Source organism: Hemicordylus capensis, chromosome 7 (assembly GCF_027244095.1).
Source record: "Hemicordylus capensis ecotype Gifberg chromosome 7, rHemCap1.1.pri, whole genome shotgun sequence".
Taxonomy (NCBI): Eukaryota; Metazoa; Chordata; class Lepidosauria; order Squamata; family Cordylidae; genus Hemicordylus; species Hemicordylus capensis.
The window spans coordinates 14410927-14426866 of NC_069663.1; the positions used below are offsets into that span (position 1 = coordinate 14410927).

The window sequence follows — 15940 nt, forward strand, 5'->3', positions numbered from 1 at the left end:
GCTTTAATTCTGACAATGATATCAACCATGCTTGCAGAAAAGAGGATTTGTGTGGCTTTTTATTCCTTTATGCTCCATGAATGTGGATTTTGACAAAATTGTCTTGTTGGCTTTATTGTCAGCTACATACTGAAACTAATAGATCATTTGTCTGGTATTATGCCTTTAACAGTCAGAATTATTTTGGATCTGGGTATAACATATCAGGAGCAATTTTTAAAACTGTGTAAGTTGAAACTATTAGCTGTTTGGAGGCTGTGTTACTAGTCAATAACATACTTTGTTATCAAATGCCTTGGCAACAAGCAAGATATGCACTGATTTTTAAAAAGTGCACCAAGGGCATTAAATAATAGCTTCATTACCTGGCATTAAAATTGATTCTGCAGTTGGATAAGGCACTACCAGTTCGGTGATGGTTATCATGAAGTATAGGGCTGCATTAACTTGTGCAAAATGTCTCTGGCTTTGCCAAGCTTGTGAAACAGTCTCTTCACATCTTTTTAGGTGAAAAACAATCAAGGGAGCCTGTGAACTTGGCCAGAGTGGTGGTGAAGTGGGTGGGGGTGCTTTTCCCAATCAAAATTGCCCTCCCTAACCTACTTTTCCACCTGCAGAGGAATAGTTTGGATATCTTTCCCCCACAAATGGAAAATAAGGTTGGGGAGAGTGCTTTTTATTTTTTATTTAAAAAAAACATCCTCCACCACCACTCCTCCAAAACGTGACTGTTCGTGACTGTTCTTCATAAAAAGAAAATAAAGCAAAATTTGGAGACTATTACATGGCAGGTGCTTGTAGTATCTACTTTTGTCCTAGAAGGTGTAAACAAGATTAACTAAAACTAAAGACAGCATTGCTGTTTACTAAAGTGAGAATTCCACTGGTTCTAGGAACACACATGGGGAGTATGCAGCACTAAATGCACAGAGGAGCTCCTCCACTATTCTTCCTCCGAACAAGAGGTGGCCACGATATACCTGCAGAGCGCAAACTGTATGAAGCTAAGCCGATGGTACAGTTACTCTACGGTGCCCAGCTCGACCCCTTCCCCAACTTTACTCTGGAACACATGCAGTCAGTAATAAGCATCTTATATGCTTATTAGAAGACAGGGACCCAACAAAATCCCTGGCGGTTGCTAAATTTTGTTATACATTGACCAAACTAAGAGAAGCTAGAGCACAGCAATTGGTTACTGTCAAAGATTCCTGATTTTATATATTTGATGACATTTTAGACTTTGTTTCCATTATTTTCTTTTTACTGTGTATATTCTGCGTATATTGATGTTTGATCTAAGATCGTAAATAAACAACAACAACATGCAGTCAAAGTTCCTAAGAGCAGTTCTTCAAGTACCAAGATGTCTGTCTAATGCTATCCTGCAACTAGAGACAGGCCTGATGAAAGTGGAGGCAAGGATATGGATGACCATACTGAACTACTGGCTAAAACTCTCCCTTTCTCTCTCAGGCCTAGCCCCCTAACGCTATGTGATGACTTCCAGTCCAGTTGGAAACAGACAACTATGAATAAAATAAAGTCCCAGGGTCTATCCCCACTTCACTTAGTTAACTTGGGGTACGACCCGGCCAAGGCACTCATCAAACAATGTATTACAGATATAGAGTGCCAATCTGACATAGGCAAGACCCCAAACTTCCTTGTCAATGAAGGACTCAGGTATGTCAGCTCCCCTTTGCCACACCTAATGCAATTGGAAGTCCCAAAGCACAGGTGAGCACAGGTGGGCCGTTACACTGGTGCGCTACCATGTTATTCCCTCAGCCGTGCTTGAAGGTCGCTATAGGAAGATCCAAATCTCAGGGCGCAAGTGCCCCGTGGCTCAGGGCAGGTAGAAACAACAGGACACATTCTCCTGCAGTGCCTGTTCTACAGGGACATCCATGCCTTCCTCATCTTACCACTATTACATGGCTCTCCTGAGTGAACGGACCAGTTTTACACCTCTTTGTTGCTCTTCGTTAGCAATCCTACTGCCACCTTCAGTATTACCAGGTTCTTTGTGGCAGCAGTTAATATCCAGTGAACGATGACCACCTATGCATGCCCAGAGCCCACCTCTATGAACTAGAGGACAGCCACAGCTACTGCCTTAGTGTGGCAGCCCAACAACCTATAGATCCGCAACTTCCTGACTATTACTTATTATTTCTGTGTGCCTTTTATGTCCTTATATTCGGCTGGCGGGCAGGGAGGGAAAGAGGCGGCCAGGCCGGCGGGACTGGGAAAGCGGATTCGGAGGGGGAGAATGGACTGGGGCTGAAGACAACATGAAGATGGCAGGGAGAACTAGGGGGTGCAGATGCTCTGCGTTGGATCAGCTAGTTTTGAAATAAAGTAGCATTTTAGTATCTAAATTTTGTTTTTATCATGGTTTGTGTAAATCTATGTTCTGTCATCTCTCATTATCTTGTATTCCTGTTTAAAATCTTTTGAATTTGTCCTTCTTTGTGCTTTGTTTTTGCCATTAGCTAAATGGTGATTATTTCCATGTCTGTGTGGATGTAATGTTTCCTGTTTGGATTAAGGTCTTGGGAAAGGTGCAGTCTTTTAAAACAAAAATTGAAAATTGTAGGTTGGTTGTCAGAAGTTGCCCTGTTCCAAAGGAAATCTGCATCTAGCATAACTGTAATAGGAGAATCAAAAGCTAGTTTAGAAACTGACCTGGGTTTTCATAGCATATGCCCCCTTGTTGTCTGCCTGGCAACATCTGCGTTGGAGGTTCCCTTAAATGGAGATGGGGGTATTAAGCATTTCCCAGTTGAGTGTGTTTAATACAAAATGAAACAGAAGCTTAATAGGGCAGCTGGTGGGGACCAGGGATACACTGGGGAAATCTTCATCAGCTGGATCTATATTGGAAGAGAGGACCTGAACAGAAGGGGGAGGTAAATCCAGAATTAATGGTAAGAACAAAGAGAAAACAAGCACAACTATAAACCATTGTGGGGAAGAGGGGAGCAGTGTTGACTGACAAAGGGCTAGACTAAAGAAGTTCAAAATGAGCATCGATGCACAAATTACATTATTGTATCAGACAGTGTCTAAATAGATTAGAACATATTCTGAGGTGAGCATTAATATATCAAATAATTAATGTGCGTGTTGAGGATTGAATAACTGAATCTGCTGAATGGAGAAACTTATACATCACAAATGTAATAAAGCTAGTTATAAGCTAGTTCTTGCTATCGGAAATATTTTTTGATCACACTTTGAACTGTGTCAGTTCAGGAGGTTTTTGGGCTCCATTCTATGACAGTATCAAACAGCATTTTATGGTAGTTTAAATATTAGAATTTATGCCAGAAACAAAAAAGCATGAATATGACTGGCTGAAATCCTTTATCCAATATAATGCCAAACAGTTAAGCATGTAATACATAATATCTGCAGCCTGTTAAAAGCTAGGAGGGATATCAGGTATAAAACCACAGCATGAGTTACTTGTGTTCACATTTTTCTTGGGTTATTCCTCCTTTCAGGCTTACATTGCCCAAAGTGCAAGTTAGTCAGTTAGTCATGAAGAAAGATCTGCCATGAAGGTAGATTTAGATTTAGATTTAGATTTAGATTTAGATTTAGATTTAGATTTAGATTTATTTATATATATATATATATATATATATATATATATACACATACACACACACACACACACACACACCACAAGACAGATCTTTATGTGTACTTTAAATCAAGGGTTTGAACTTTGAGATGAAAGTAACCTCATTTGCCAAGTGTTCTCTTACTTATTTTACACTCATTTATAGTACAGCTGAGTGTACATCTGGTGTGGAGTACCTAATTCTTCTGCTTGCTTCTCTCTGTTACAGAGGAAACAAATGTCATACTGGTACTCAGGTGCAGTGGCAGGGTGATGTATTACTACATTGGGTCACAAATTTGATAAACTGGTTTTAAGGCACACATGAAAACAAGCCCCCTGCCATTAACAGTTTTGCATCTCAATGGTAAGGCAGAAGGGGCCAGCATAATTATGTTAGTCATAAGAATTGGGGACAATAAATAAAGTCTGACTGTGTAGTCTACCACAGGCATCAGTGAGATTCCTGATAACTGAATAACTAAAATACAAGGGTAACATTCTCCCCTGCAATAAGTAGTGTATGAGTATTAGTCAGTTTCTAATCTATTATACAATGCCATATTTATATCTTGTTCTATGTATTGTGTTCTGTTAACTTAAATGTCACACAAAACAATGATTTGTTGGGGCACAAGGATAAACAGTTGTAGTAATTTCTTGCTTTGGGCCAGAATGATTCTGATTGTGTAGTTACCCACATCCTAATTGCGTAGTTAAACTTTGTTTAATAAGGCTCAGTGCCTTCAAAACTTGAAAGTTTAAACAGAGAATTGTGCACACTTAATAGACATTTTCAAAGTGGGTTTACCATGACTATTGTCTTACTGCAAGGTATTCTTGTAAATGTATATGAGCAGTTTGATCCACTCGGGAATGGGCTGTGTGAAAGATACGTATTGCCATCGGGGACCAGAGTGAGTGTGGCAAATGTGTCCTCCCCACCGCCCCAGACAAGATATTATTTACATATAGATAGATGAATAAATCAAGAAATTACAAAACCAAACCAAACCATGTCAGTTCTTCCATGAATGACACACATTTGGAAATAGAATAGTCTTTGGAGTCTAAATGAGCTTACAAATGTATTGCATCTTCTGTTACAATTCTGTTCATGTGATTAAGAGAAGAAAGCTTGACCCATACACTCGATTATTGTTTCTGAATAGCCAGATTGGTTGTGTGTTACTTTCTGATAGAATGAGCCCCTTAATTGGGGAAGCAGGCTATAGCTTCTATTACTGTGTGAGTTCTTTGGTGTGGAGGCCTTTGAAGAAAAAAGTAGCTTAATGAGAGAGAGCGAGAGGGAGAGAGGGAGCCAAATGTAGGGGCAAATTGGACATTAACACTTTTAAGGCTATTTGAATTTAGCTTGTTGATCAACCTCCTTCCTTTGTGGACACTGTGTGTGTGCGTTTGTGCATGCGCATGCGCCACATCAAGAGCATTTCAAAACGAGGACCCATGGCATCTGTCTCTACACAGCAAGTTATTTGTGCACCAGTGGTTCGTGTGGATTAGAAGCATGCCACTGCAGGATTGGAAAAAGAAGATAAAATTGGTCAAATTTCTCCCAATCAGTGTTTCAAGTTAGTACTCAAGAAGAATTCACCACTTACAGCTAGCCATCACAGAGGATAATTTTACTTCACCTCCCTGTAGCAACCATATCATGCATTCCAATTCTCCAGCTGTTGGCTTTGAGTTTACTTTTTGCTGGAGAGAAATATTTTAAAGTTTCTCCTTATTTTAATGTGTGCTTTAATGTTTGTTTGTTTGTTTGTTTAAAAGTCAAATCTATTAATATGATATGTTTCTTATAGGGGAATGCAAATCTACTCAATAGCAAACTGAATGTGTTCCTTAATGTTTATACTCTCTTTTGGTAAACAGACAATTTAGCTTTTGTGATTACTTTGTGCATGCCAAGATTCTTTACTTTTTTATTTTCTGTTGTGTCTTATTTCCTGCTTTTACGTGGGCCAGCAACAAATAGTTTAATTTTCAAATATACTACTTCTAAGTCCTAGCTTCCCTTTTTTTTCTGTAGAAGATGACATAATGTATGCAATACATTTTGTTTGTTTCCGCTTGGCCTTCCTGTATACAAAGTGTTATGTGCTGCCAAACTTGAGCCAGAAGCCTTGTGGATCAGACATTGGCTCTTTGCTCCTTATTTCATAGAGACTGCTGATCAGATGAGATGCATGCCACTGGGGCACACCACTGCCCCAAATCCTCCTGGCCTGGAAAGTCAGTTGACACCAGAGGGCTAATATTTTGCACTGCTGATACAAAGTTTCTAGGGTGCTGCCTTCCTTCGGACTGAGCAGCTTGTGTACTGAGGGAGGTCCCTGGATCCTCCTGCTGTGCAACTAGACTTTAGCCTGCCTGGTCTGCCTATAAAATAAAGTGTGCCATCAAGTCAATTTTGACTCCAGGAGCCCATAGAGCCCTGTGGTTTTCTTTGGTAGAATACAGGAGGGGTTTACCATTGCCTACTCTCTGACAGTATGAGATGATGCCTTTCAGCATCTTCCTGCCCGATAGCTTCCTGCCCGATTGCTGCCCGATATAGTACCAGCAGGGATTTGAACTGGCAACCTTCTGCTTGTTAGTCAAGAATTTCCCCGCTGCGCCACTTAAGGTGGCTGGTCCGCCCATAGTGCAGGTCAAACCGGCATATGTACCTCTACCACAGGGCTTCAGCCCTCCTGCTGTTTTTTTGACTACAATTCCTAGAATCCCCAGCCACAGTGGCCAGTAGTCAGCAATTATGGGAGTTGTAGGCCAACATCTACAGGAGGGCTGTAATTATGCAGCCCTATTCTGTCATCTAGGAAGTGTGACAATACCCAGCCTTTCTTCCAGCCTTGAACCTGGAGAAATGGTAGAGGTCATCCTGGCACATTCTCAGTAATCCCTGTCCAGTGTTCCCTCTAATTTTTATCATAGGTGAGTGGAAAGAGTTTTGTTCTGGGAGGCAGTATCAAGGCACACATAACTGTCACACAAATACACACACACACACACACACACACACACACACACACACAGAATTAATAATTTTATATAAAATTTTATATATATATATATATATATATATATATATATATATATACATTTATTAAACAGTTTTCAGCTGTTTTTGTTGGAAATAAAACCACCTTGATATGTTACAATTTGGTGGTAAATAAATAAAGCAAGTAGGCAGTCCTTTAGATAAGTGCTTAGGGCCACGTTAAGGTCTTTAAATGTCAAAACCAGTGCCTGAGACATTTTTGCACAGCCTACAGAACCAAAGTAGTTTAAGAAAGCCTTAATTCCATGTGTTTAAGCTATTTCTACAGAACCCACCCACAGGTATGCTGACCAACTTTGATATCATCCAGTACATTAATTTGCAGTAGGGGAGAGAGACAGCATTTTAACCCACAACAACACTTTTTCTTCTCTTCACAACCCCATCCCTGAACAATTTTCTTCACTCCAAACTTACCAGTGGCAGAGACAAGACTCCCCCCACCTCCAGATCCCCACTTTGACAGGTTTTAATTAATTTTTTTAAAAAACTGCAGCTGCAGTAGCTGCAGGGATGGGTGTGTGTGAGGGGAATGTTCCCTCTTTTACCCCCTAATGATCACCGCTGATGGTGGTGGGATGGGACATGGTGGTGGCGCCTGGCTGTAGAGAGGGTGGGGGGTAAGGAGGGCCCCCCTTTTAATATCTGAAAGCCTGCTGCTCTGCAGTGCGGCAGGAGGGCGGGTGGCGAGCTCGTCCCACCTCCCAAGTGTCTGCAAGGGCTCTGCTCTCTGCAGTCTTTTTCCGGCTTTCCTCCACATGAAACCTGACAGTAGGTAGCATCAACTAATCGAGCACTTCCATTATGAACATCAACCACTCTATGTACACAGTAACATCAAGTACTTCAGTCTAGGCAAAACCTGGGTCTACCTACTGTAGCTGTCTATGGGTAGACCTGGTGTCCGTGTTCCCTGCCAGCTGCACTGGGAGATGTCCTGTTCCTTACCTGGCCCACCCCCTTTCCTGGGCTTAATTCTCCATTTTCCCCATGCCCCCTGCATCCAGCCCGGACCCCTTTCCAGGTTTAATTCTCTACTTTTTTAAGGGGAAAGGACCAAGTCCACCCACTGTAGCCTTCTACAGGTAGACCAGGTGGCTAGCCAGCTGGGTAAACCACGTGTCTGCATTGTCTGCCAGCCACACATGGGGATTCCTATTCTTCCTCCTGATATCCCCGCTCGAGCCCATTCCCGGGCTTAACTGTCCATTTTTCCTGGCCTGCCACCAGCTAAGCCCTTGCCTAGATTAGCAGTATAGGAAGCCTTCATCTTTTTCGAAGTTCTTGGCAGGCTTCGTGGGGGCCTCTTGGTGCCCGGCTTATTGCCCCTTGACCGCCTTGTCCTTGCTGTCCTGTTGCTGCTTCTTGTTGAACTTGAAAGACTAGCCCGAGGTGCCCGTGCCTTGGGTCTGCACCAGTGTGCCTTTGCTGACTAGGCTCTTGAGGCCCAGCTTGATGCGGCTGTCGTTCAGGCAGTGGAGGCCAGGTTGACAGGCCCAGCCCATTTCTTTCTCCTGGGCCGGCCTCTGCCTCTCTCCCTGACCTCCTTCCCGGGCTTAATTCTCCACTTTCCCCGGCCTGCTGCCACTGGCAGGTGGCAGCCTTCCTTCCTTCCATGCACTCGCACCACCACATCCTCCAGCTCCAGCAGCAGGTGCTCTCATGCTAGCAAGCACCACTTCTCCCCTTTGCAGAGCAAGCTGAATGTGCCATCCAGGCTCCAAAGCATTGGGTGTGGGGATGACCTCCTCCGGGGTGCATGCAATGCAGAAGAGGGATCGGGGAGAGGTTTTGGCCTCCCAACTTCCTTTGTCCTGCCTCATCTGGCTTTTCCATTCTGGCGAAAGTGAGTTCTCCCCTCCCATCCCGCAAAGAAAATGGGATTCCATCCCCCGCTCCTGGATCGGAGTTTGCATGGTGCTTTCGGGGCAGGCCTCATTTTTATATCCCATCCCCCTCAGAGGATGAGCCAGAGGCACAATGAGTTACCCAGACCCAACCAGCAGCACCCAGAGGCACAATGAGTTACCTGGTCCCACCCAGCAAAAAGGCAGCTAATAAAAACAGAAAAAGATGGTATCTTATGTCTGGCATATTGAATGTTCATTACTGCTATCTCAGGTACATGCCAGAGGTATACAAAGGCAAGCTCTGATCATTGATTGATTGATTGTTAAATTTTTATACCGCCTTTCATTAAAACAATCCCAAGGCGGTTTACAGCAAAATTTAAAAACAAGATCATAAAAAAGACACAATTAAAATATTAAGCTAAAATATAAAACAAATCTGATTAAAAATTTTAAAACACAAGCATAAAAGCAATACAGAGTACAAAGAGCAGCAGCAGAGACAATCAAATAAAAGCCTGGTTTAAAAAAAACAAATAAAACAAATAAAAGCCTGGATAAAAAGCCATGATTTAACATGCTTTCTAAAAGCTGTGATGGAGACTGAGGAGTGAATAGCAACCAGGAGAGCATTCCATAGTCTGGGGGCAGCAACAGAGAAGGCCCTGTCCTGCGTGCATGACAGCCAAGCCTCCCTCATTGTCGGCACCTGGAGCAGAGCCCCCTCAGATGACCTCCTCAAGCAGGCAGCAACCCTTGGGAGCAGGCAGTCCCTCAGGTATCCCAGGCCCAAACCGTTAAGGGCTTTAAAGGTCAAAACCAGCACCTTGAATTGGACCCGGAAACAAACTGGTAGCCACTGCAGCTCTTTTAAAACGGGTGTGATGTGCTCCCACCGGGCAGCTCCAGATAAAACCCTCGCTGCCGCATTTTGCACTAGCTGCAGTTTCCGGATATTCTTCAAGGGCAGCCCCACGTAGAGCGTGTTACAGTAATCCAGCGGTGACATGACTAAGGCATGGGTAACTGTGTCCTTCTCGAGAAAGGGGCGCAGCTGGCACTCTAGCCGAAGCTGGGCAAAAGGCACCCCTGGCCACCGCCTCCGCCTGAGCTTCCCTAAGCAGAGTCGGGTCCAGTAATATCCCCAAGCTGCGTACTTGCTCCTTCCAGGGGAGTGCAACCCCATCTAGAACAGGTAGAATCTCCTCATCACAATTGGCTCTCCTACTGACCAACATTATCTCCGTCTTGTCTGGATTCAATTTCAGTTTATTAGCTCACATCCAACCCATCACGGCCTCCAGCCCCCCGATTCGTGACAACCACCACCTCCCTAGGATCAGGTGACAAGGAGAGATAGAGCTGAGTGTCATCGGCATATGATCTTCATCAGTAGTGGAATGTGAGAAAATGCACAACTGGTAAACTGAGAAATCTCTTGATTTTGCCCCCTCTAACTTGGGTTATAAAAACATTTTATAAAAAGCTGAAATAGAATGAATGTAATGAATGAGAAAGAAGAGCATAGGACAAAGAATTGCGTGTACATGTGGATGTTTGCATCCTTAAATTTTTTTTAATGGTTTGCTTATTAGTTGAAGCCACTAAGGCTTCACTGTAAAAAAGCAAAGTTATGAAGCAATTCCCATTCAGTTATGATTTTTTTTTTAATGGTTCGCTTATTAGCTGAAGCTACTGGGGTTTCACTGTGAAAAAGCAGTTATGAAGCAATTCATTCAGCTAATCAAGCTCCACCTATGAGTTCCTTTCAAAGGTGCATATCTTATGGACATGCCAAGCCAGTATAAACAGGCAGCCCTGCAAACAGACTTTTTTCTGAGATTGTATTTTAAAATAGATGTGTGTTTGTCCTGGGGTCTGTCTTGTTTACTTTGCTGAAATAACCAGAAGGGGTGTAGTTGTTTGTAAGACATTCTCTACTTCAAAGCCTTGGACGCTGGGAGATCTATAAAGCATGATGTTTTTGTTTGTATTTTCCCAAGTGAACACAATGGAAAACCAGTAACAAAGCAGGTAGTTCTGGCAATCGGCCCAAAATGTAGCTTGGTGGCCCCCTCTCACTGCTGAATGTGAACGCATCCATGTTATGTGCATTCTGCATTGTAATAAGTAAACACAAGCTGAATAGGGGCAAGCACAGTAGGATGATAGAAACGTGTTTTATCAGAGATATGGTTGCTTTAGACAGTATAGTATTCAAGAACTTTTGTCAGCTCCTGTTAACACTATATATCTAATGTAATTAAAAATTGTATACCATTATTAAAAGCATATGTCATTTCTAAACTACTTGTTCCAGGGGTATATGGGTGGCGAGTTGTATACATTTGGCAAAGAAGATTGACTAGTTTAAAAAGACAGGGAAGTTTTCGCTGGTATGGCAATCAATTACCAATTTGCATCTGGGTTGACATTTTTTTAATTTTACAAGATGGAATATAGGAAATGTTCCAGTTTCAGGAAATAAGTTTGAAGTTTGCTGTTGCTCAGTTTTGAGGGAAATGGTAAAGTTCAAAATGCTAAATGGTCAGAGGTCCAGTCTTAGGGTTAGGCTGCATATTATTTTAAGCACATTCCTTTTAAAAAAAGGTTAAATGGTGAAGGATTTGGGCACCTTGTGGATTGGAATTGTGGCAGTGTGGACTTGAACCTCTGACTGCTGTTAACCAAGGGACTAAAGCTCTCATTGCCCCCACCCAGCCCCCCACCCTTTGCTGTGTTTCTAATCTATAGATGGGTGGTCTGGCTTGTTTAAACCACCATGTAACCTGACCCTCAAGATGTTCCTTGAGTAGCAAATGAAAAAAGTTTCAAATGAGTGGTTTCATTTTAGGGTTTGAACTATAGAGAACTGAAATAATAATATTGATTTTGTTCTCTCCCCCCGCCCCTGTGTAGGTAGCAGTAACTTACTGAGATGCAACTTAGATGCGTCAGAAGCAACTAGATGATTTGTTCCATCCCCTCAGAATCAGGATTGTAATGTTTTATGCTAAGTATTGAGCTGGTGGTTATGGCTGACCAGGAATTCCCCAGTTCAAATGTGGCCTCAGCCACCAACTCACTAGATAATCTTAAATAACCAACACTTACTTTTTCACAACCTACCATCTACAATGTGTGGATAGTGATACTGACCTATTGGAAGATTGTTGTAAGGATCACTGAGTTTAATTTAAAATATTTAATACAAAAGGCATATATTTGTGAAGCCACAGGACCTTAAAATGTACTGTATAAGTAATAACTACAATTCATATGACACTTATCTTAGCAGCTATGCTAAATATTTGTGTAACTGATTTTATGAACTAGCTATCTCTTAACAGAAAACATACATTCAGAGACTTGAAATATATTTATTCTCTCTCTCTCTCGCTTTCAATGAAAGTATAGCATCAAACAGAGCTGCACACCTCCATTCCCTCAGTTCAGTGTGATAGGATAAAGTCAAACTGCTTAAAGGAAGTGTGTTTTCACCTAACCTTAAGAAACATTATTGCCCTGAACTCTTTTATAGAGCAGAAGCAGAGCTAGTGCAGTGGATAGAGTGATGAACCTGGAGACCTGTATTCAAATCTCGGATTACCTTGGGAGGTCATTGTGATAGCCTAACCTACCATGCAGAGCTATTGTGAGGGTAAAATGAAACAATCCTATGTGCATCATTCTGAGCTCCTTGGAGGAGTTGTTGGTAGAAATGTGATAAACTTACAAAAGAAAGGAAGAGGCTTGTGTTTGCTATATGTGCATTTTTACTGAACATGGATGGTATTTCTTTTTTACTCCAGAGATTCCTTGGTATATGGACTTGTTTGCAAGGGATATGTTTGTTTGTTCTGGAGCCTTGTGTTCTGTTGCTGCAACTTGTTCTACAGAGTACCCCAGTTCACACAGGACATTGGCCAGTCCTTTTATGCCTCACTGTTGCCTTGTGTGAGCTATGAGGGCACTGAAATACATGGAACTCTCCCCTCTGGCTGCATTTTGTAGGGCTAGATTGGTAGTGATGGAGATGCTGCCTTTCAGGGAGGTTGGTCCATTATTTCTGAAGTTGTCATTGAGGACCTTCTGAGGAGTTTCCAAGGAATCTCAGGGTTCCCAAGAACACAGTTTGAAAACTACTGGTATAGCTTATAGAAGGATAATGTGTTAGGTATCAACATTTTATTAACCCATTTTAAGACTTTGATCATATTCTTGCATATGAAAGGAAATATTTGAGGGACTGTACATGATCACAACACAGAAAGCTTTATGACAATGGTAAAGATAAAGTGTGCCATCGATTTCGCCTCCTGGCGTCTACAGAGCCTTGTGGGGTTTTTTGGTAGAATGCCGGAAGAATTTACCATTGCCGCCTCCTGCGCAGTATGAGATGATGCCTTTCAGCACCTTCCTATATCGCTGCTGCCTGATATAGTACCAGTGGGGATTCAAACCAGCAACCTTTTGCTTGTTAGTCAAGCATTTCCCCTCTGCGCCTCTTAAGTACCAAGCAAATAAACTGAATAAAACTACTACATTTAAAAAAAACAACCATTATTGTGGTCTTACAAGAATACAGGAGAAAAGTTAAACTTTCCATACAGTAGCTCTATCCAACAAGCAGTGATTTAATAGACTTGGGCTATGCTGCAGGAGAACAGTTAAGTGATAGGCAGATAGGCAAATAAGAATATGTCTTAAGTCATCAGCATTACAATGGGACCCTCTTGTGGCTATCAGTTGGAGTTCATGGTCAGTTCTACAAGTTTTACAAATTAAGAGCCAGTTTCAACTTGGCAGTGCTATGGTCACAGATTAACTTTTAAAAGCGGTATTGTAAATGCTTACATATGCAGATGCTTTATGGAAATTTTATCTGTAAAACACTTCTGTTTTACTTCTGTTCATGGATTATGCTGCAAATAGGTTAGAACTTTCTCTCTCTCACAACATAGAAAGAAGAATCTTGGATAACATCTTCACATTTAAATTTTAAATTTAGTGTTGTAAGCCATTTTGCAGATTGCAGAAAAAGTGGAGTAGATTTTTTAAAAACGAAAACAAATAAATGTAGTCACTGAGTGGATCACTTCAAAAAGCAAATACATGACTGTCAGAATATTACATGGATATTAGCTTATAGTTAAAAGCAGAGTGTGGGGTAACGCTTGAAACAGGTGACCAGAATTTTGTATCGGAGTTAGTCTGTTCATCAACAAATAATTCAGTACCAAGTGAGGTGTATACAGTGTATTCTGGGTAAAATTGTGATAAGAAGGATTCAAAGCTTTAATTCTGTACTGTCACTTCAAGATTTACCCAGGGATGTACTGTGTCATCAATCACTTGGCCTCCGTGACATATTTTTATGTTGATAGCAGAGAATACTTATTGCAGAATAGTCATTCAGAAGAAAGCTCATTCTGAAATGAGATCTTCAGTTTCTGGTTGTGCTGCATTGTTGTTTAGAGATTGTTGCTCAAGAGCAGTGTTGGGACTGTATTGTTAATAGGTCAGTGTGAAGATTTGTGCCCTTTGAGAGTTCTCAGATTAGTTCTTCTTGTGTATTTGTCCACAACTGTACAATAAAAACAATCTGCTATGCAGTAAACTTAGTTCTGATACTGATGTTATAATAGCAATTTCTAGGGTGATGCATTAAAGTCATGACACTTAATTAGCAGCTAGTTTGGCAGAGCTGCTAACTTATCTTTGTGCTGCTCCTGTAATCCTAATTGTGAATGTAACTGGATGATTATCTAATTGTAACTGGACGAGCTTGGATTTTTAAAATTCTGAATTAGATACTTCTATACATACATAAAAATACACATTTGCATACAAACCTAGACTTGTATGTTAAAACAATTTTTCATTTAAAATTGTGGATTCCATAAAGTTTAGCTGTCCGTGGGCACCTGATAGGAGATGAAGCCTGGTCTAATTTTGGGTTTTGTTATTGGCTTGCAGAGGTTTTGACTTGTTAAGTTACATTTCTTACAAATATCTGTCAACAGAAACATCATGACAACTGAAAAGAGTTTAGTGGCAGAGGCTGAGACGCCTAAGCAGCATCAGCCAAAAGAGGAGGAGGTAGTTGCTGAAACGGGAACACAAGAAGCTTCTTTGGAAAAAGTACCTGAGGGAGATAATCAATCAAAGAAGAAGCTGAAAGCATCCAATGGTGACACGCCCACACGAGAGGACCAGAACAAGAACAAAGAGCGCACTTCTGAAAGTCGGGGTCTGTCACGCCTGTTTTCATCATTCCTCAAGAGACCCAAATCTCAGGTCTCTGAGGAAGAAGGCAACGAGGCAGAAACAAAGCAAGGTGAAGGAGGTCAGATAGAAACAGATATAGGAGTTGATCTCAGTGAAGAGATTCTTCTGAAAGCCCCAATAGCAGCTCCTGAACCTGAGCTCAGAACTGACCCATCATTAGATCTTCACTCACTCAGCAGTGCAGAAACACAGGTAAGTATGACATAAGCTAGTTTTGTTTGGGTATATACTGGTTAAGAGACATCCAAGAAGACTCTTATCTGTTCAGCTTTATCCTATGCATGTTTATTCGGAAATAAGTGTCTGATTTTGCAATACAGGTAAGAATGACACAAACTAATTATGTCTGGAATTTTGCATTGCAGCCTTAGTATCTAACTGGTGAAGCAATTTAACCAGTTCCAGTTTGTAAGATCTGACATACCTGTGCAATGCATATTCACACAGAATAGGTCCTGCTGTGTTCAGTGGTACTGTATTTCCTAAAAAGGATTGACGTCTTAGTGTAGAACTTTGAAGACTTATGAAACCACTGCCACATCTAGCTAGAGTGCTGGGTTTGAATGAGGGAAGCCCAAATTCAAATACCTGCTCAGATCAGGGAAGTCACTGAGTGACTTTGGGTAAGTTACTGTCTAGCCTGCCTCTTTTGTTTCAAACAAAGATAAGTTGCTGAAGGCTGACTGACAACTAATCTTGCAAGTGTCCTGAAAATCCAGGTGGTGGGGAAGGACTTCTTTAAAAACTAGAACAAAAAATACCACCACCACCACCCCGAATTCCTAGCAATCATATTTTTAAAATTATGTTCTTGGTCCTTTTCTTTCACAAAATGCATGTTCTGAATTTAGGGCTGGCCATTTGTTTGATCAGAAAATACTTGTTCTTTTGATTAGTCAAGTATTTTAAAGCATTAATTTAGTACGATGAATGAAAAGATTTAGGCTGATTACAATGCCCTGAATTAGTTCAGTTGTGAAATGACATTAAATTCTGAACCATTGTAGTCATTTATTTATAGCTAGCAATTTTATGCAAATACAAATTTGTGTAATTCAAGAGATTGTACTGTTCTTCTTG

At 41.4% G+C, this 15940-nt stretch overlaps 1 protein-coding gene across 36 annotated transcripts in view; it reads left to right on the forward strand.

Annotated features, from left to right (window-relative positions):
- Positions 1-15940, forward strand: part of EPB41 (erythrocyte membrane protein band 4.1) — a 161672-nt gene that overhangs the window by 63925 nt on the left and 81807 nt on the right. For 35 of the 36 annotated variants that reach the window (XM_053266903.1, XM_053266902.1, XM_053266901.1 and 32 more), the window contains one exon: positions 14596-15052. In XM_053266903.1, the coding sequence (XP_053122878.1) occupies positions 14603-15052 (450 nt within the window). In that variant the 5' untranslated portion in view covers positions 14596-14602. Of the gene's footprint in view, positions 1-2531; positions 2934-14595; positions 15053-15940 lie in introns of those variants that run through there. The other variant, XM_053266904.1, reaches the window with a different exon arrangement.